At 31.7% G+C, this 23,127-nt stretch overlaps 1 protein-coding gene and 1 long non-coding RNA gene across 4 annotated transcripts; both read left to right on the top strand.

Moving 5' to 3' along the window:
- The first annotated feature begins 4,461 nt into the window (after window positions 1–4,461).
- Window positions 4,462–8,072, top strand: LOC106753222 (DNA-3-methyladenine glycosylase). Its single transcript, XM_014635014.2, has 5 exons — window positions 4,462–4,876; window positions 6,790–6,847; window positions 7,118–7,201; window positions 7,301–7,442; window positions 7,552–8,072. Exons 1-5 carry the CDS (start codon window positions 4,513–4,515, stop codon window positions 7,828–7,830), a joined length of 927 nt encoding a protein of 308 aa, XP_014490500.1. The 5' UTR covers window positions 4,462–4,512; the 3' UTR covers window positions 7,831–8,072.
- A 447-nt stretch (window positions 8,073–8,519) lies between these two features.
- Window positions 8,520–11,410, top strand: LOC106753221. Of its 3 annotated transcripts, none has more exons than XR_002666744.1 (4): window positions 8,520–8,775; window positions 8,880–9,130; window positions 10,297–10,960; window positions 11,127–11,410. It is a non-coding gene; the product is annotated as an uncharacterized LOC106753221 (long non-coding RNA). The 3 variants fall into 3 exon arrangements; XR_002666745.1 differs by having other exon boundaries at window positions 8,521–8,775; window positions 10,297–10,729; XR_001375205.2 differs by having other exon boundaries at window positions 8,529–8,775; window positions 10,297–11,410.
- The last annotated feature ends 11,717 nt before the right edge of the window (window positions 11,411–23,127 follow it).

The following is a 23,127-nucleotide window of genomic DNA, read 5'->3' as shown; positions in this document are numbered from 1 at the left end:
ATATTATATTGATAATGATATTATATGTCATAACCTTTCTTGAAGATATTCTTGGTCAACATCTAAGAAGTTTGTATCATCGTATTGATATGTCTTATATTGAGATGAATGTGAATGCATATATTCTATTGGGGATAGATAATTTGTTGATGTTTTTGTAAACTTTTATGCTATTCGGTTAAGCGCCTAACGGTGCATGTGTCTATTGAGGCAAAAACGGTTTTGAACCGAGACAGTATGTGGGGGGTTTTTTGCCTCAGTTGGCTTTGAACCAAGGCGGTAGATGCTCTTTTTTTTTTCAGAAAATTGGGTTGTTTGTCTATTCAAAATCACTTTTTCTTTTTAATTTTTATTTGCAATGGGACAACAGAGGTGGCATTCGCGTTCTCTGGTGGAAGAAGAAGAAGAAGAAGAAATAGTGACAATATGCTTACTGTTTTACACTTCAGGAATTTAACTATCAAAGTGGCTAGTACCTCGATTCTAAACACAATTGATGTGTAAACCTTCTAGAAAAATTCAAAATAAAATTGTAAATGACAAATTTCAAAATATCTACTAACTATAGGCCTCGGTTCGCGGTTAAACCGAGGCATAAATGGGCCTATGGCATCGGTTAAAATGGAACCAAGGTAGTAGAGGTTTACAAAATGGATTTTGAATGTTCAGAATTAGAGGTTGTTAGTTTCTTGCAGGACATACTACCTCAGTTGGTCGAGAACCGAGATAGTAGGCCTATTTGAAAAAGCTGTCAGAGTTGTTTTACCTTGATTGGTCAGAAAACAGAGACAATAAGCCTATTTCAAAAATGTTGTCAGGATTTTTTGCTTTGATTGGACAGATAACCAAGGTTGTATACACCCTTGGACATCAGTTCTTACTAAACCAAGACATATAGTGTCGCCAAAATTACGAAATCGCCACCATATTTTTATATGCTTTGGTTTTTTTTTGAAACCGAAATGTAATGTACCAATTTAAAAGTTGTTTGTTTACTTGTGCTATTTCACACAAGGTATATATGTATTACACATACCAAAATGGCCTTATTTGTTATGATTCAAGAAATTTGTGTCAATGACAATATTAAAATGTTAATTTAGAGATTTAGAGAACAAACCTCTACACGTCAGATTTATGATATGAACTTAAAATTCATATCTTAAAAACATTCTTATCTACTCACTGTTAAACTATTGTTAATACAATTTACAAATGTTAGTCTCAAACTTGGGATATAAAATTACAAAGCTTCAATATCACTGTATTGTTTTGGATATCAAATGATTTTTTTTTTAAATTTAATTCAATTTCACCCAGTTTTGTTAACTCTATTTTTTTTATAGTCTTATTTAATATTTAAAAATATTAATTGAATTCTATAAAAATTTTCATGAAAAAGAACTTTTGAAATTCAACTTAATACACCTTATCAAAATTAGAGATATTGAGAAAAATATTAACTAATTATAAATTAGTATCTAACTGTTAAAATATTATATTTTTTTTAGCTTAAATATCTTATTATTTAAGTTCGATTTAATCATCACCAAAGTTAAAATAGTTTGACCGTATTTTTTTTTATTAAATATGTTTTTAATTTTTAAACTTAAACATAAAATTTAAATTAATTTATACTTGACATATTTCAATTTTTAATTTTAAAAATAAATAAATATATTTTTTATTTTAATAATTTTTTTTCCGATAACATAAGCTAAAGTTTGAGTTGTTTAAACTATTTTACATCTTATATGTCAACTTAATACGTAAGAGTTAATGTCATTAATTTAAAATAATTATATTAATTTACTTTTTAAGTTTGAAAATAAAAATCTAAATCAAGATAGAAGTTCAATTTCAAATTATAAAAGATATATTTAATTCCTTATATTTTTTATAACTTCTTTTTTTTTCCTTTTAAAAAACCCTTATAAGTCGTACTTAATTATAATGAACGGTCAAATAATCAACAGGTTGCAACACTTCTATTTCGGAATATGTATCTTCATTTAAGATTTAATATTTATTAATTACGTAAGACTTAACGGTTCGTATTCATCATTTTGAAATCGCAAAAATCTTCTCATTTATTACGCTGAATGATTAGGCTAAATTAATTGTTTGACTCTAAAACCATGGTAGCATCAATCTTAATATTGGTGGCATCAAACTTTGTACGAAGAATAATTAAATGAGGTTTTGATAATGGTTTAAAAATTGTTATTTTTATACTTAAAATTGATATTAAATACATTCTTTTATAACTTAGAATTAAATTGAAATAATCCAATTTGTTTAAGTTAGAATATTGGAGAGTCAAATTAGGTTTTATGTTTGGTTTTCCTTTGATGTGGCAGGATTTATCAGGAATTAAATGAAAAAAGTCAAGTAAGGGAGGAATTGGATGCAAAAGAAGGTGGAAAAGTGAAGAAAAGAAGAGTTGCAACCACCATTGGACGGTGTACTCTCTAGGCAATTCTTTGCCAGATGCTCAAGCGGCACCGCTAAGGGATGGAATTGAGTATCACACTTGCCACCCAGCGGTGGACTCTTCAGTAGATTCTCTGGACGACGCTCAAGCGGCAACGCTGGGGTGAGATCAAGTGACGCGCCCACCGCTGGGCGGTGAAGCCACCACCAAGCGGTGTACTAGTGGACCTAGGCTAAATTTATGATATCTTTCTGAGTTATAAATACATTTGCACGAATCAGAGAAGCTATCTTTTGGCAGAAAGGATGCAGAAAACATTCTTCACACCTTGGAACTAGGGTTATTCTCTTTCATATTTTCCATTCTTTTCATCTAGATTCACCATGATTATGGTGAACTAAACCCCTTTGTTGTTGGGGAAAGATGTAATCCTATTTGAAACTCTCTTATATTGAAATTCTTACTTTATTCATATGTTTTTGTTTATCAATTGTTAAAGTTTTTCTTCCATTATATTTGCATGCTTTGTTTAAGACATTATTCAATAGCATAATCTTTTATTCTATCTATATGGACACCTATAGTTAGGTCTAGACATGAGATAATTCTCTTGATAGCAATATTACCTACATATAGGGATATAGGAGAATCAATTGTCATAAGCTTTTGTGCGAATTATGTAATGCATGAATAATTGCTGGGGAGACTATAAACTAGTAATTAGGAGTAGACTCTATGAACCAAGATATTGGAAATAGGGGAATTTAGAAAGTGGCATTAACGTTGATAAAGAAGTCGAATTTAGTAAGAATAGTAGATATTTGAGAGTAGATTAGAATGAAACTGGAAACCCAAACAACACCATTCATCCATATCGTTTAACTGTCAATTGATCAAACTTTGCATACATGTTTATTTTCTGTCTTGAATTTAAAACCTTAATCTTCGTCCTAACAAGTCTTAAGAAATCAAGAGTTCACACGAACGTTTAGGTCTAAGAGTCCTTTGGAAAACTATACTCAGACTTACCATTTTATTATTACTTGATACGATCTGGTACACTTGCCAGAATGTTAACAAATTTTGGTATTATAGTTTTCAGTAGAAAGGCAAGACTAACGATATACATACACTCTAATTTTGTCTGCACCTATTATATCTTTGTTTTTTTTTTATCAATTTTCTTTGTGTATATTAAATATTGATAGAACTTTTTCGTGTTTATAAATAAATTTTCGTTAATTATTTTATTTTGAATAGTTTATAATTGAAATTGTTTATGTATATCATTAGGTAGGATCGAGAGACACACCTGTTCCACTGCTCAAGTCAATGACTTTACGTGATAATAATAATAATATTCAATAGATGGTGAGTACTCAGAATTATTTCAAAGATACTTTATTCTTGCGCCTTAACATTCTATTTATAAGTTATTCCATAGATCCTAAAGTATAATAAAACGATATGATCCAATTATGGATCAATCATTAATAACTTAGACGCTTACTCATCATTTAATATGCTTGACTGTCAGAAGAAATAGATCGAACAGTTAAGAATGTTAAACCTATCCTCTATAGCATACAAAAAGAATAACAAAACACAATATATAAAAAAAAAAAATCAACTATTAATAAATATAAATTCAATCAAATTAATACGAACATAATCAATTGTAGTTCGTATAGATTTTCCTTGGACCATTTTTTTTATTCATCCTATTCCACACCTACCAAACCATTTTCTCTTTTAATTTTCTTTCTCTTTTTCTTCCCTCCCCTCTTCTTTCATGGACGATAATCTCATCATTTGGTATAACCCTAGACACACAGGTTTGCGTGGGCCAAAGACAAAACCATCTTTATCAACAAAAATGTGTTACCCATCGTAAACAAACATTGCTTGAAAACCAAGACCTAAAATCCTTTCTTTCTTCTGCATGAAAATCACCCTTCAACAACGACCAACTTTGACACTGTAGATCTCTTTATAAACCCCTACTTTTATGATTAATTCCCATTCCCAACCCACCCTAACACACACTTCCAACAACGTTAAATTTTGTGTTGCCCACAATGTCTAAAACGAATGTAAGAAGACATAGTGTGGAGAAGTGCAGGAGTGTGAAAGAGACACACAACTTTTTCAGCAGAAACCTGAAGAAAGTGTACCCCATTGGGCTTCAGAAAAGCACTTCATCTTTGTCTTTGTCTTCCATATCCTTGTCTCTGTCTCAAAACTCCAATGACTCTTCTCAGGCTGATTCTTTGACACCACTCGATGAGAAGATTTCCCTCGCACTGCGTTTGATTTCACCTCGTCATACAAGAGAACCTACAATAGCTTCTAAGCCTCTTCATCAACACCAACCACCAACTTCACCATCCACCACTGAAACTGGGCACTTCAAAAGATGTAACTGGATCACAAAGAACAGTGGTATCATCACTTTCATTTCCAATTTACCTTTATTTTTTAGTTTTCTTACTTCACTCATAACTTATGACCTTAGCTTTGGATAAGATCTTTTTATATTTATAAGAAATTGAAATGAATGACATTTAAATTATTTGTAATTATTTTTTTTAAATATTTTATTTGGATAAAATAAGTAAAATATTTTATATTTTAACTTTCTTTAGATATAATAATTAAATTCTTCTTTAAAGATACAATTTTATTTTATTTTTTTAAAATATATAATTTTAAAATTACATTTTAAAATAAAATATAGTTAAATTTTAATATTTAAATGATATTTAATAATTTAATTTTTTAATACGTATATATACGTTTTTATAAAAAGAAAATAACTAGTTGTGGAATTTTACTTTTTTTCTATTTTAAATTAATTTCAAATTTTATTATTTCAATTGTTCAAAATACCTTTTAAATATTTTTAAATTTTTAATTTTTAAAATAATATATTTTATTAAAAAAAATTAAATTCCTCAAATAAATTAATTGTTCTCTTAAATTACTTTACTCAGAAATACTATAAATGCTTTTGTAAAACTTTTAAGAGTTTTCTTTTATTGTAAAATTTATTTTAAATATATAAAAGCTCTGAAAGATATTTTTATTTTGTACCCATATTAAACACACAAAATTTTGGATTCAAATTAGACCTACTAAAATCAATTTATTTATTTTCAAATTTTGCAGAAATTGAATGAATGGGAATTTTGAAAAAATTAGGTTGAGTTTATAGCTTATTTGATAAATATTCTTTTTATTATCTCTTTATTTTTTAAGTGATTACAAGAAGTTTATCAAGACAAAACCTAACAAAGAAATGTCATTATATACATACATCATTTCACTTTTTGACTAAAATGTCTAACCATTTTGTTGGGAATATGCTTTATTCATGGGATAAATAAAACCAAAATATTTAATCTGGAAAACTAGTCCTTCTACCTAAAGCTCTATTTTATAACAAAGGTTGAACAACTTGGGTAGAATATAGGTTGTTTTCAGTTCAATATCAGTGCCTCATCAAGTAAAATCATGCCTATAATTTTGGATAATTTTAGCTGCTTAAATTAATTGCTGTTAGAGGTCAACAAAGTCGCAAGATTTTATTTCAGTTGAGTGGTTGAAGTGTAAAACACCAACTTAATTAGCCTATATAATAAATGTAGCAAAAAAAATTTCCCATTGGTACTTGTTAGAATTAATTAAAATAAAACATTGACAAAATTATACCAGATGTCTTATTAATTGTGCTACTTCTCTACAGTTTCATTTAAGGTATGTTCGGGTGTCAAGAATGAAAATGAAAAAAAATTAAAAACAAAATATACTCCTTTGTTCAATGAGAAAATGAGATCAAAATAAAGAAAAATTGTTATTTTTAAAAATAATAAATTAAATTGAATAATTATATACAAAGTTGTTTATACATTAACAAGCTTTAAAATCATAAAATATATTTTTTATATTTTAATATGTAATTATAAAATACATGTTATAGTAAAACATTTCTTTTTTATTTAAGTATTTGACATAAATTAGTAAATAATATTACTTTGACACTCCAAAATTGGTGAGATTTTATGAAAATTGACATTTTTCTGTCACTTTCTTTATCAGTCAATAAAGAAAATTGCAATTTGTACCAAAAATTTCCCCCTCTATACTTTCCTTTCAAATATATATATATATATATATATATATATTACAGTTTTTGCAATCATACTAGCAAAGTTTACGTAAATATTAAAGAAATTTAACTTTGATGACTGAATATAGTAATATATAAATTATTGTAAATTTATGATATTTGACTAATTTTATGTAACTTTTTTCATAATGGTCAAAAACCTGATATATAGGGTTTTTACATGCAGATAATGCCTACATAGAATTTCATGATGAATGCTGGGGAGTTCCAGCTTATGATGACAAGTAAGATCTAAGCAATGAAAAGTACTCTCTTCATTTTAATTCCTGATAATTTTTATTTGTTTTAAGATTTTTTTTTTCACTTAAAAAAATCTAGAAAGCAATAAGTACTTGCTTTTTTTTTTAATGATACTTTATGTATTTGTATATACGTTACCTAAATTATTAATTCACAATCATTCTCTCTAATTATCTTAATGCTAATAATTAATTATTAGTATAAATAAGACGTGTGGTTTACTTTACCTGATGATTGGGCAAACCATGAAACAGCAAATTGTTTGAGCTGCTTGCAATGTCTGGATTGCTCATGGACTACAATTGGACAGAAATTCTTAAAAGAAAAGAAACTCTTAGGTATCTTTGTCTCTGACAAATTTCTAATTCTATGCAAATTTTTTTGGTAAATATCAAATTAACACTATAATGTCGTACAATGTTTGAAAATTGACACAGAGAAGTTTTCGCTGGATTTGATGCTAATACGGTTGCCAAAATGGAGGAAAAGGAAATAATGGAAATTGCATCAAACAAAGCACTTTCTTTAGCCGATAGCAGAGTCATGTGCATAGTAGACAATGCCAAATGCATCACAAAGGCAAGTAACACAAGTGGTTCGTTTTGGATTGTGTGGTAGATTGGTGTGTTTTGATATTTTTGATGTTATAAATAAAAGATGGTAGTTAAGTTAGTTGCGTTGATGACAGATTGTTAAAGAATGTGGATCATTCAGCAGTTACATATGGGGTTACGTAAATCATAAACCAATAATAAACAGATACAGATACCCAAGAAATGTGCCATTGAGGAGTCCGAAAGCAGAGATCCTTAGCAAGGACTTAGTGAAGCGTGGATTTCGGTTCGTGGGTCCTGTCATTGTGCACTCTTTTATGCAAGCTGCAGGCTTGACCATTGATCATCTTCTCGATTGCTATAGGCATAATGAATGCGTTAGCCTTGCAGAAAGACCTTGGAGGCATATCTAACATGCAACCACACCCTTCTTCACTCTTTTACACTATCCAACATCTCAATTCATATTCAAGTAACATGCAATTGAGATTTATTACTTTTTTTTTTATCATAAATTCAAATTTTTGATTATGCTTGTCATGTGAAGTTATAAATATGAACTCATGTAATAATTCATTTAAATCGGCTTGTAAGGTGAGGTCTGCATCCCACTTAGGAGTGGGTTCTAGGCCTAACTCAACCCTACAAAATCGACTTGTAGGGTGAGGTTTGCACTCACTTAGATACACTTAAATGACCTCATCTCTAGTTGATGTGAGACTTCCGACATTTTATTATATTATTTTTGGATAACTTTTGTTTAAGACTGAAAATTACTCTCGCCACTGTGTATAATATCATGTTGAGGGGGAAGAGCAAAATACGGAAAACAGAAAAAATAAAAAAATAAAAACCGTTAAAATGAGTCATAATCCACGTGAAGGTGACAATTTACGAATCAATACTGTTGACATATATTGGGTTAAATTTAAAAAAAGTTATATGCAGATTAAATTTTAACCAAGTTCATTTAAAAATTGGGTTTAAATTTGAATTATAAAAAATATGTAATTTATTTTAAAAAGAATTATAGTTAAGTGAATAATATGAATAGGATAAAATTCAAATCTTTTTTAAGTTATTGATAAATAAATCGGATTGACTAACTGATAAATACTGATCTGAGTGCGACTGGATTGGCCGTTTTCAGAGCACCAGTAAAAACAATGAAACGACAAAAAAGTGAGAGTGGGAAAATTGAGAGGTGAGTGAATGTGAAGGTAAAGGTGAGTGAAATTTCAAATCTGAAACAGAGAACTTGAGTGGTATCGTTGGAGTTGCGGTTGGTGATTCGTTGAAGCAGCGTTTGAAGCCGACGGTTTGGAGAGTGACCGCAAGAGGAGCGAACTGCGACTAAGGTTGGTTTGGGTTGTAAATATGTGCAATTTCGTTAGTGTGTGATTTTTTTGGATTCAGGGTTTACGGATTTGTTGTATTTAAATACTCATTTTTCATTGGCCAGTTGAGTTTTTGGGTACACTTCTTTGCGTAACACTCGTCCGACTACGAATCGGACGACAGCGATGAGCACCACGAGTCGTGTGGGTTTCGGACGGCATGGGATATGAATCCAGTCGTGACCACAATCGAATCATGTGGAGGTGATGAAGGCGCACCGCATAATCAAGAGGGAGCAGAAGTCCCTCTTCGAATCATGTGATCGCTATGATGCTTGCATTTGCTGTTTAAATTGTATTTGATTTTAAGTTGAAGGTATGGCTGTGTTTAGAGTAAAGAAATTGCAGCTGTGATTGCTGTTGCGTTGTGATTGCTGTTGCAGAAAGAAATATGAAACAGTTAAATGTTTGTTCGTCAATTATGGCGAGTTTTTAGATTTTGCTAATTGTTGCATTTACTTTTTAGAATTGCATTTGGTTTTAAATTGAGCTTATGCTTGTGTTTTGAGTGTGAAATTTTTAGCTAAGGCTTCTGATTTTGTTAGATTTAAATTTGAAATTTGTTTTGAAACATGAACAAGAAGTGACCAAAGAGTGGAATCAAGGGAACTTGAGTATTTCTAACAATCACTTATCCAATCCTAGTCCTATTCGCAGAAGTGTTTCAAGAAAGGATGGCCTTCGATTACAATCTCAGTGATTTTAGTCTAAATGACAAATCTTAGTTTTCTGATAACTTCTGTAGAACTGAAAGAAAATAAGTTCCAAGAAGAGGTGAAATTTCATGAAAGAATTCCAACAAAAAATGGGACAGTAAAACCTCCGTCACCTATGTGTGACCCACGTCACCCATCACCCAATGTTTGCATGACAATTTTCCCATTCATGTTATAGCTTTATTTTCCTTCATTAGAACATGTTTTTGCCACGGCATTTTGTTACTGTGTCCATACCATTACTATAAAGTTCATTTTCAAAAGAACATATTATAAAAGTTTGATTATATCTGTTAGGATATAGGGTGTTTGGGATATAAGGGTATAATTGGAAAATGGGATTAGGATAGAAGGTAAATGAATTGTATAAATAGATTGAGTGGATAGTTAGAAGACACTTTTTGAGTACATTGTTTGTTGACAGGTTATGACCTGTGGAGAGGGTTAAGCCTCTGAATTCTTTCTATACAGATATTCTTACTGGAAATAATATTCAGTTTTCTCTCTTTCTTGTGTCTTCTCGGTGAGTGAGAGAGTCTTTGATTGGGTTCCCAATTCAGGAACCTATCAATATCTCATGAAGATTAACCAAAACTGTAGATATATACTAATCTCAGACCATATATTGATCGTTGAACATTATATATCATTTACTCTATGAACTATAAAGCAATATCAAATTTTGAAAAGAACCAGTATTATTTGACATAGATATTGTTGTTAACCGTGTGCACTTGCTAATTGGCAATTACTTTACTATTTTCAGCTGCGCAAACGCAATCGGGAGATGTACTTGGATCTCCCAACTAGATCACTGCCGGATCCACTTCTGTCAGAAGAGAATGATCTCAAGTGGCAACCCAACAAGCAATCTGAGAGCATCCTGAAATGTTTGAAATTCATATATGTAAGACTACTCAGAACTTCAAGAGCAATGGAATTGGAGAAATCAGGGCCAATTTCAAGGTTTGTGCACTCTTTTTTAAGTTCAAGAAGCTTCAGGGTGGATACCCTGACAAACCCAAAACCAAGCCTCTTGTTGCAAAAGGAATCTAGGCAGCAAGACCCTTATGGTATCTTTAACACAAAAGAGTCCATTCCAAGGAACATTCGTGCTTACAAGAACCTGGTTATATTCACTTCCAGCTCTATGGATCCCAAGTTTATCTCAAGTCCATACCATTACTAAGGAAGTTAAGGTATGGCATGGATGATATCTCATTTATGAGAAGAATCAAAATGTTGAAAACATTGTAAGTTCTACTTGACAATGATGAGATACATAGTAAAGTGAACAAAATTCAAAGTAACAGTTAGTTTCTTGCGGTTTACAGGATCTTGATGAGATATCTTCAAACTGTTTACTTGAAAATCCTTACAAACAGAAATTAGCATTCTGGATCAACGTGTACAATGCTTGTATCATGCATGTATAGTAGAAATTTCTTGTTTTTTTTTTCTTTCTTTTTTAAATTTCTCTATATCGTTGTATTGACATCAGATTAAGTATTTAGGAATTTGATTCATGATCAATCTGATGGATGGGAATTATAGGACATAGATCAGGACTATGCTTAATGTATTGTCTTGTTTCAGGGATTTATCCAATATGGAGTACCACCCACCCGAGAAAAACTACTTGCATTGATGAACAAGGTACATTAAAAATCTCGATATAGATGTCAATTGTCCTGTTTCTTGCCTGTTGGACTCTGTCATGGTTTCTTGACAGAAGACGACAATTTGTTTATGTTTATTTTCTGTTTTGAAAAGCTTATAAATCCATATACAAATTTTGAACATGTCTGAAAGAAACATTTATTTTCTTATTGCTAGAAACACTTTCTTCTACCTATAATAAGTACAACAATTTAATGGGATCCCTGCACCCTGGCATACGTAGGTTGTTTCCTTGTTAGGTTCTCTTTACTTCAGCATTCAAAAGATACATTGCCTTAGTATAGCTGCCTTATTCAAAAGATACGTAAGTTGTTTGCTTGTTAATATTTTTAGTTTAATAATAACTGCCTTTTGCCAACTGAATTACAGTTCTTCAATGACTTATGTTCTAAGTTTAATATTAACAAATTTTTTATATACTTATTTACCATGCTTAAGTTGCTTAACAAAATTTATAATTTTTTATTAAAAAAATATATTTTAACACAAACTTTTAAACAATATTTTGATAAAGGACAATCATTTTCTTACCGGTTTATTATTTACTAATTATTATTTTGATATACTCTAAATCCAACTAAAAATATGACATGTATATTATGTCAAAATATTGTAAACAAATTTGAATTAACATATCATTACCCTTGTTTATTATATGATATAATTATATTATTAATTTTTTGAATAATGAAAAATTAATAATATTATTATTTTCATCTTGTAAAGTAATTTTAAATAAAATAGAAAACTAAATATTGATTCTAAAATTAATGAAAAATAATTAATAAATATTTTTGAATTTTAAAAATTAAAAAATATATATAATAAACAGGTTTTGACGTTTTAAAACTTTTAATAGGTATTGAATGATAATAAAATATGATATATTTTTTTGACAGTTTTAATATTAAAATACGATAAAATATTATATCATAAAAGTAAATTTTGTAACTGTTTTCAATTGATATTAACTGTTTACAAAAACAAGTAACAAAGATTAGCACATTATTATACCATATTAATAGATAAAAAATTCGATAGATTAATGTATTAGTTAGAAATGTTTTACTTACAAATCTTGAATTCAATTTATAAAACAAAGAACTTGTGTTTCGGCCAACGATAATCACAATCAAGATTAACAATTGGTTACATAATTAAAACATAATTAATAAAATAACCAAACTTCATTCGGTAATAAATTTCTTCCAATAAAAATTAATATTTGCCCAGAACAGAAAGCCGTAAAAAGTAAAAGAAAAGATACACATACTAATCAGCAACATTATATCAAAACAAACTTCTTCAAACGAATTTAAAAAAAAAAATCGCCTTTTTATATATTAAAATTAGTTTAATGTTTTTAAAATATTATTTAATTTTTGTATAAATTAAATTTAACTTATTTATAAAAATAAGTCAAATTTACTTTTTTTTTTCTCTTGTAAATAATCAGTGAAAGGTTTAGGTAAGAGGAAAAATAAACAATCACTCTTGTGTGGGAGTTTCATTTAGATCCAAACCCAAATTCCCAGTGTGTCTTTTTTCTTTCACTTCCTGCACAATCTGCTCCTCCAGCGATTCCGCCCACCGGCTCTGGGACGCTTCGCCGCGCCTGAAGTACTTCACCGCTGTCTTCATGCGGCGGAGTATGGCGGAGAATTCCTCGACCTCTTCGTCCGTCACGTCGCGCGCCTGCTTCTTAACCTGGCTGTCTGAAACGGCGTCGTTGGCGACGTGTTTCCTTTTCTCACCCTCTTTCGACATTTTGAGGAAAATTCGGCGCTATGGTTTGAGACATTCCCCAATTGCATGTCCTTAAATTAGTTGGGAATGGGGGCGGTGGTGACGCTGCAGTGATATTGGAATTTTGATGTCGGTAAAATATGAAAAAATAAGCGATTTTGAAATTAATTCTTTATTAAATTTTGTAAAACTATTTTATTGTTATAATGAAAATTTCAAGATTATTTAAAAGTTAATTGAGAATTGTTTTATTAATAAATTAAAATATTAAGAATTAATTTGAATTCTCTATGTAATCAGAATCATTCTTTATATACTTTTGTAAATAATAAATAAAAAGCGTTTCATGAAAAATAACCAAAACAATTTATGCTTGAAATATGCTCCTCAAGGTACCGTCTTTTCTTTGTCCATTCACAAGCCAACACGTGTATGGACACGTTGCTTTCTCAACACGGTGATTTGACGTGATAGGCGGTGCCACGTTGTTGCATAATATAACGTTGAAATCAGAATCCCATTAACGTAATGATGATTCTTGTGTTGCATAAAGGGGCAACTTTTAAAGTGTAGTGATACATTAAACGCCACTAATATATATACGATCATTCAATAATCACGTATCAAAATTATCATTTCTAATTGTTAATAACACTAGGGATGTTTTTTCTATACATCCACTAATGTTATTATTTATTTTTATTGTTTTCTAAGTTTTTATTCTTATGTATAGATGTTATATTTAACTTAACACTTATATTTTATTAATAAAAGATTTAAATTATAAATAGATTTTTTATTAACATTTATTAACAAAGTTTATTTTATAAAAAATATTATCTCTCTTTTAGTTTTTCTTTCATCTTTTTTAAAAATCTCTAACTTCAAGTTTATCCTTTTGAAAATTAAATATTATAAAATTATTTTTCGTGAAGAGTTTTAGATGTTTATCCAATCATAGAGTCGAACAAAATAAGTTTTTTTTAAGATATTCTTGATGAATATGTATTGTTCTATGATCTTGGTAATATGATTATATATTTAATTAAGATTTTTATTATTAAGTTAGGTTTTTCTGTATTATCTTTAAAGGAAATGATTGTTTAATTGGAAGCTAATTTTAATTCTTGCACTTTTGTTTTAGAATGATTGGTTGGGACATAATGTTTTTACTTTAAATTGCTATGTGACATTTGATTGATGTGATAATGATGGATTGAATGAGAAAATCATGTTGTAAGTTGAGTTTGATATTTTAGTTGTGAAGTTGGAAATGAATATGTGAAATTAGTGTTTTAGTTTCTAATAAGTCATTTTGATTGAATTGTTGTATTGCATTTGTTAAATTGAGAAATGGTACTATCTAACCATGTTTTGATTCCAATTATATGTATTTTAAGAGTTGAATAAGGAAAAGATTATTTAGATAGACCATTGAATCAATCTAATACGTAAGACAATGAATTTTCATAACTAGTGCAACATTGTGTTCCCTTCTGTGAAAAGGAAGGAGTGAAATACATTCTCAAGGGTAAGAGACGAAGCGAGAGAGCCCTAGGTGGTTCTTGTCATAGGATAAGACAGGCTTGTCTAATAAATTGTTAAGACAATACAAGCCCGTCTAATAGAAACCTTGGTCTTGATTTTGAAGTTTAATTAAATAACACGAAATGAAAAAGTCTTTGTGCATGGAAGGCTAACCCCAAAACTAGAAAAATACTTAGCAAACCAAATATGTTAAAACATCTAGGCTAAGGAAATGAAAAACCTTAAGATAGAAAATACTAAGTTAAAAACCCCAAAACCTAATTTAGGAAACCAACCTTCAGTTAGACACTAGGATAGAAAAACCTTAAGATAGAAAAAGCTAAGTTAGAAAACCCCAAACCGAAATTAGGAAACCAAACTTTAGTTAGACACTATAAAAGAAAAACCCCAAGTTAAAAGACAAATCTTAAGATAGAAAACAATCATCAAACACTAAGGTAGAACACTCTAGAAAGCCAACTCTAAGCTAGAAGAAATATGAGAACCCTAGATTAGGATAAAAGAACATGAAGCCATGAGCAAGAAAGGGAAACAAAACTACAACTGCTCAGGAAACAGAGTTTAGGATTAACCAACAAAAACCTAGACTAAGGAACCTAAAAAGAAAAAAGTTAAGACACCAACCAAAAACAAACAACTTAGGATGATAATCAGAAAATAACTTAGGGTGAAAACACAAGACCTAGAGCCTGAACCCTAAACATACACAACCTAGAACTAGAATCCCCAAACATAAAAAACCATAGGAAAACACTTAGGTCTTATGAAATAGAAAAGCATCTAGGTTAAAACACCTACATGCATCACTAAACATTGTTGTACCTAAGGTGTTTAAGAGAGCTTAAGTTAAACACTTAACGCTCATAATACTTAGAATAGGTATTCAACGTCTCTCGAAAACAAAATAGGTCAAGACAATGTCTCTGACCAAACATATTAAAAGACATAATCCTTAATATACGAAAGAAAACTTAAGCAAGCTAAACATTATCTGTCTAACTAAAAACAAAAGCAAAAGAAGCGTTTACTTGACTAAACGATGCCATGAGCTTAACAAGTACCTCATCCTATGATGAAGTATATATTTATGCTTGGCATCTTTAGATAAAAGAACTTAATTGCAAAATGTTACCTAACGGTAGAAAATCAAAAGCCCTTTGTTGTTATGAGCAAGCATTAAATGACATTAAATGCTCAACGTTCAAAAACAACAAAAAGTGATAAACCGATTATCAGATTAAAAGTAGGTAACAGGAAAGACATTCACAGAATGTTCTCTACCTAAGAAATGGTGAGATAAAGCATGTGTAGATACAAACCTTAAAGATTAAGAACTGGACGTAGGATCTCTATGATCCGAACCAGTATAAAAATTACCTGTGCAATTTTCTCTCTTCCTTACTCTTTTATATGTTTAATTTGGTATTAAGGAATTTATAGTTAAGATAAAATTTATTAAAAGAACGATTTGCGATAAGAAACTAATTCACCCCCTCTTGGTTTGTTGTACACGCGTTAACCATTTCGCTGCACCACTCTCACAAAATCAAAATGGTGTTGAGTAGGGAAGAATTCATCCAAAAACAATTGCTTCAGATCTTCCCGACCGGTTATGGACCCTGAAGGAAGACAATACATGCAGTCCCTTGCTACTCCTTGTAATGAGTGCGAAAATGCCCTTAAGAAAATGTGATCATCCAAGACATGTGGAGGTTTCATTGTATAACAAATGATATGGAACTCCTTCAAATGTTTATGTGGGCATTCACCTGCAAAATCATGAAACTTAGGCAGTAAATGTATCAGTCCAATGTTGAGAATGCAATGAACATCATCCTCATTTGGTGTAACCAGCTCCCAAAGAGCACTCTCACGAGTTGGGGGATGAGCCATATTGTTCTCAACATAGAAATGAGCAGCATATAAATGAGAATCATAATCAGCAGCATAGGCAGAAGAAACAATATGCACAAAATTGAAATAGGTAGACATGTAGAAGGAATGAAACTAATGTTGTTTAAATGTAAAGACTAACAATTCCTAGAATTCCTAACTAATCTATGAAAAAGGGCTATCAATATCGGGATCAAAGGGTGGTAGTTGCCAAGGTCATGCACTGAGTCAACCCCCATCAGCAAAAGTCAACACAAGCAAACATAGGGGGTGAAACTGTAAGTATATGCAAATCTTATCAGAATGAGTTGAAATTTTGTGAGCAACACCCTAAAATCATTAAATAATAACACCAAAATTGAAAAAGCAAAATTTAAACGATAACTATTTTTACAAATTTAAGAAAGTTTGGACCAATAGGGAAATTAAACTTAAAAAATAAAAAATAAACAGAAAAAGCCTCTTTTTGAAAATCTGAGAATCGCCAGACAGCATGGCGATCCAAGATTGATCCATAATTTTTTTTCTACGCGAAATAAAAAAAAATCGTCCAATTCTGACTTCGGGAGCAAAAGTTATCGAAGTTTGAAGTTTTGACTCTTCCTATTTAAAAAAAAAATTGTAACTCCAAACCGGGACTACCACAACTGGCTCTATGATTTGTCTATCAAAATATGGACCTTAAGAAACTAGGAAGTGACTCCTAGGTTGTTTCTCAAGGACCAAATTGTGATTCATGCAATAGGTCGAACACGTGGTGGGGGTGGTTTTGTGGACAATTTTTGACTTGAAATTAACTAACCAAAGCACAGATTCAAACACTAATTAAAAACAATTGATCACTAGCTCAATTACACTATTCCAATAACAGATTAACAATAATTACTCACTCCTCTAACCGCCAATCCACCATAAGCTAACAAACTAAGCCAAGACTAACCATGTTTTCATAAAAGCGAATTAAGCAAACACAATGCTTACATTAAATCAATTTTGCACCATACAGTGTCATCAACTAAGCGAAGATTAAACACCAATTAGGCAACTAAGTGTGTACCCAATTGCAAGTGCACAAACAAATTTAATATCAGCCAAGTTAGAGCAGCAAAAACACAATTATGGTTCAGAAATCTCATGGAAACGATGCAATTTCACGAATGACCAACCAAGCACACTTAAACTACCATTAAAGCGAGATTAAAGTAGCAAAACCAAAGTGAATTCATCAAACCCAATAACAGCAGAAATGAAAACGCAATTTTGGAACGAAAATAGACACAAACAAAAATGCAATTGAAAAACGCAATGGAAAACACAAATTTGTGATGAAAATTGAAATGCAAATGGGCAAAATGAAATTACATGGAAAACGTAAATCCAAAAAGCAATGCAAACAAAAACTAAATTGAAGCAAAAGAACAAAAAAAATTAGAATTAAACTAAAATCATTCAATACATGAAGAAGGGAAAAGAAGCAAAGCCTAAACCCACAAAGGAGAGGGGGGGGGGGGGGGGGTGTGAGGAGGGATGTCCCAAGGGCTAAAAAACGAAAAGTGGGGGAAGAGAGAACAACCTAAAATCTGATTTGGGTATTTAAAAGCCCCTTCGGACGAAAATGCCCTTCATATAGACTTCTCCTATAATTGACCAAAAATAGGTCCAAAAGTCAAATCTGACGGTATCGGAGGGGGTAATTTTCGAAGAGTGTAACACAGCGGAATTAAAACACAGAGAGCGTAAAGCGTATTTGGTCACAGTTAAAACGAATTTGGCCTTTTTAAACAAAAGTAATTTTCTTTCAGAAAATTAACCAAACAGTTGATATACGTTAAGTAAAATAAGTGTAGGGAATAGAAAAATCACACGAGTATTTTTATACTGGTTCGATTCAACAGAATCTACGTCCAGTCGTTAATCACTACAAAGAGTGATTAATAGTTCCACTAAAAATAGTTTTACAGATTACAATTAGATGAACAAGATTTAGAACGAAAAGAACCACTCTACCAACTTGAAGAGAACCGCTCTGGCAATCGACCAACGATTCGCGAGCTTCTCCTTTCACAAGACCAGACAGAGTACCTTGCTAACTTGAAGAGAGTCTGCTCCGACTATCGACACACGATACGCGAGCCTCTCCTTTCACAAGACCAAGCAAGGGAACAATGAACAAAAAGCTCTCTAAGAACGTTCCTCTGACACACAGTGTTCTAACAAGCTTTCTTAGTTCAAAAACGTTAAGTTCTGAATTTTCCAAAATCCAAATATATAGCCAAGTACACTGAATGCCAAAGGTCAGCTCCCAACTGCCATGAATAATCGATTATTGTAAGTGATAATCGATTATTCAAGTCCGTTACAGAGTTTTCAAAAAGTGATAATCGATTATATGAAGTGATAATCGATTATTTAAGTATGACTTGTGATAATCGATTATTCAAGTATGACTTGTGATAATCGATTATTGCTTCATGATAATCGATTATTCTAGTACAAAAATATGTGATAATCGATTATAGCTTGACCATAATCGATTATATCAGTAAGAATTATAATATTACAATATTTTCCTACTACATTCAAAATCTACAAGTTGCTTTTTAAATATTTTCCTATTATATTCAAAATCTACAAGTTGCAGCATCATCAAAACTCATCTTCAGGTTTTACCAATACTCCCTTATTGGTAACAATCCCCCCCTTTTTTATGATGATCAAAAATTCTTTTTAAAAGCAACTCAGGTTTTCCTGCAACACATACAAACTAAAAAACAGCCACAGAGTTAGCAGTACCTGTACAATTGAAAAGTATTTCTCCCCTTAATTCTCCCTTAATATTTCTTCTCCCCCTTTTTGATCATAAGCAAAAAGATCATAAGCAAAAAGAATAATGTAAAAATCTCCCCCTTAATATGAGCTCCCCCTCAAAAAATGCATAAAATTGTCATAAAAGCTCATTATATTAAGAACAAAAGGAGAGTACATGAAATGCATAAAGATCAAGTCTAAATACCACAAAGAAAACAATATAACAATCAAACTTAGTGGCCTAAAAACTAGAATTCAGGACTAGGGGATCTTTCAGTAGGTGAGATATTGAGATGACTCTCAATGTTAGATAGGCGAACATCAAGTTCAAGGAATTGATCAACCAAGTATTCGTCAAGAGATTGCTGCCACTCATGAATGTCATGAAAATGAGTCTTCTGTGCTAGACTCATATCCTCCAATTGTTTAGATAACCGTGCAAAGTGTTCTTCCATAGAAGTTGATCAAATTAAGCCCAATTAGCAAAATTGATAAAATAATAGACAATTAAGCACAATTGACTAATTAAGTTCAGTGCGGAAAACTAAGTGAATAGTACCAAAAAAAAGATTCATCACTTACATACAACCCTTGGATACATTGAGTTAGTCATGTAAACGATCTTGTCAGGATAGCGTTTACTAACAAGTTTTGCTAACTCACAAGTGATACGTACATCATGCATTGTTATCCAATTCCAAAAAAGTCGAGAAAATATTATTCAACCCTCCCCCCCTTCTAGTGTTCTCTCACACCTTCAGTTAAATAAAAAATTCAACAACAAACCGAGAGGTATACCAAATACGACAACAAAGGCAAAAGATTGGTGTTGGACGAAGGGGATTGGGTTTGGCTCCTCTTAAGCAAGGATAGATTTCCCAAACAAAGGAGATCCAAACTTAACTCTTGTGGTGTTGAATCCTTTAGAGTGTTGCTGATAACGGATTAAAATACCATTATTTGGTATATGATTTTGATACTAAAAGCATTTGACTTAGAAACTTGCTTGAACTCGTGTGTTTTTAGTAAATTGTGTGAATAAGAGAGTTGAGGTTGATTTTAACTATTTTCTAACAAATTCCCCTTGTTTTAATAGAAATTGAAGCAATAATGGAAGAAGAAGTGAAAAGCCATGAAGTTGGAGCTCAAAAGGGGTCAAAAAGGTACCAAGAAGGGAGAAAACCCGAAGCCCAAGCGAGCACCAGGTGACAGAAGCGCAAAATTTGCGAGAGGAAATCATCGCTCGTCGCCCGAGCGACAGACGTTCGTAGCCCAAGCGTCCAAAACTGGCGCCCAAGCCTTACAGAACCCTTAATCCACACCCGAGCGAGCTCCCTACGACACTTTAGCGAGATTTGACGTGGATCGGGCCCAATTTCTACTCTGATTTGATTCTTTTGGACCGGGCCACACTTTGGGACACTTCTAGCACTATTTAAAGGACCCTGGGGCTCTAGGTTTTTCATCCCTGGCAGAAGCGAGCATAGCAATACGCTCTTAGCCAATTCTTAGTCTTTTCATTCTTTCTTTTCTTCCATTGTTCATAGGTTCCCCATGTCTATGGGGAACTAATTTCCATTTGTTGTTGGGGAATGATGTAACCTTGTAAACTCTCATGTATTTGAATTGATTCTTAATTCTATATGCTTTATTTCATTATTTGTTAGAGTAATTCAGGTATTCTTATTCTTGCTTATACAATAGCATTATCTATGAGTTGCATGAGTGTCGGGAGGTTCCTTTCAATTCAGGTCCTTGTTGAATTACTCCTAAGGGTTATATTGCTCAGGGATGAGGGTATGAGTCTTAGTCGTCTTAACCTCTTGATCTTCACATCTTTTTACCAAGAATGCTAGGAATTGTATAAACTGGTGATTAGGGACAGGCTTATTGACCGAGGGATCATGTTTAAGTGTTTTAGTGAGAGACGTTGGCATTAATGAATAAAGAAGAATTCTTATATACATGAGAGGGAACTTGGTGAAGTCAAACCCCAACAACATAATCATCTCATATAAATCAACCTTCATTCATCTCTATGCTCTTTTGTCATTGATCACTTTTACTTTGCTTTATTTTATTTTATTTGCAATACAAACCATGATCTATTTTTATTTTTGAAGTCTTAATTAATCTTGTTTTCACACAACTGTTCAGCGCCGAGAGTCCTCTGGGATACGATACTTGGTCTTACCATTTTATATTACTTGTGCGATTCAATACACTTGCCGATTTGCCTCAACAGTTGCAAAGGATTAATAACAATGCATATAGGTTAGAATTGCCAAATTAATATGATGTGAGTGCTACTTTCAATATTTGTGATATAACCCCTTTTGTAGGTGACTTAGAGCCTAATTAAGAAGAAGAGCCTCTTGATTGAGGTGAAATCCTCTTCAAGAGGGAGGGGATAATGGCAAACTCATAGCCAAGGGTCCTATCATTAAAAGTATGACCTAGCTCCTAAAGAAGAACTATCTTTATAACGAGAAACAAACCTTTGCTTCACTTAGGCCACCATTGGAGAGGATTAATGATTCATGGCTCCCTCTTATTAGTTGCAATTCTTGGCCAACACATGTATGATGGCTAGGTTTGCTTTTAGGTTTATAAAAGATACTTTTAGGGTTAGAAGGACATATTTTTGGCCTATATATAGAGGTGTCTCCATCCTTATAAATCATCTTGGATTAATGTAATGTTATGCAACCAATTTTACGCCATAAACTTCCTAGATCAAGACTAGAGCAACCCTAAAGGCCCTTCTAGTCACCTTTCTCCCTGAGTTGGCCTCAACTCTCTTGGAGCCATCACACATCACCACACCTTCACAATATACACCAAAACCATGAGCATATCACCTTGTCTAGCTTTATCTGCATATCCTTGGACCTTACTCCCACCACATTTCAGCATCCATCCTCCAAGGAAACACCCCTCCATGCATATTTCCTAGCTTTGGCCCATCTGACTAGTCCAAGTTTACCCATTTTTGCATGCTGAGTATTATGACCACTATTGGTATACAAGTCTTTGATTATGAGAAGGATAAGAACTATCATTGAGAGAATATTTAATCAAAACAATATATTTTTGAATTCTTGTAATTTCTTTCTTTCTTTCTTTTCAAATGAAAGCATCAGACAATGTTAGCTCAGAGCAAAACACTTTATTTTTGTTCACTCTCTAGTTTTCCTTTCTCTTCTTAAACATTTTTGTTTAGACGCTATGAGAATGTAAACAAACTTCAGAGTGGAAATTCAGCAAGGGCTTACTTTTCTTTTCTTCTCTTCTGAAACCTTCAGATGTTGTAGGCATAAAGATAAAGTAGCAAGATAAATATGTGATGATATCTCTTTTCTATTTTCTCTTCACTCTTGCTCATCGTTCTTCTCATTCCCTTTTCATAGAGCATGCTTTCGTTGATTCTTTCTTATCTTCGTCATTTTTCTTAGGTTGAAAAGCATCAGACAATATATGCACTGAGGTAGAGTAGAGTTGATATTTAATGATCATTCTTGAAATTACTCTCTCTTCATTTTTCAATCTCCTTTTTCACTTTCATTTCTCACCTATTCTCTCTTCTACTTTTCAACAACTTCTTCTTTTTAGTTTATCTTCTTTATATAGACTATCATGTGAGATGATCGTTAGATACTGAGTTAATATCAAGATAGGCTTCATAGACTTTTTCGGTAGCTTGCTCAAACTCAGGTCTACGTGTTAGAATAGTAAAGTTTTTTCGTGTAAATAGCTTGTATGATCTTCCTAAGCAAGAAGCTTTGATGAAGCATTTTAAGAATGTTTTCTTACCTCTCAATGTCTTTTTGACCTTTGTGTAGAACTTCTAACTTAAGCTAGGTGTTGTCATTTCCTACACAGATAAAGAAAGCAAAATATACAAGCACAAAAACACTTTTCC

Source organism: Vigna radiata, unplaced genomic scaffold (assembly GCF_000741045.1).
Source record: "Vigna radiata var. radiata cultivar VC1973A unplaced genomic scaffold, Vradiata_ver6 scaffold_238, whole genome shotgun sequence".
NCBI lineage: Eukaryota > Viridiplantae > Streptophyta > Magnoliopsida > Fabales > Fabaceae > Vigna > Vigna radiata.
Note: the sequence above shows the minus strand (reverse complement) of the source record. Positions and strands in the feature narration are given on the sequence as shown.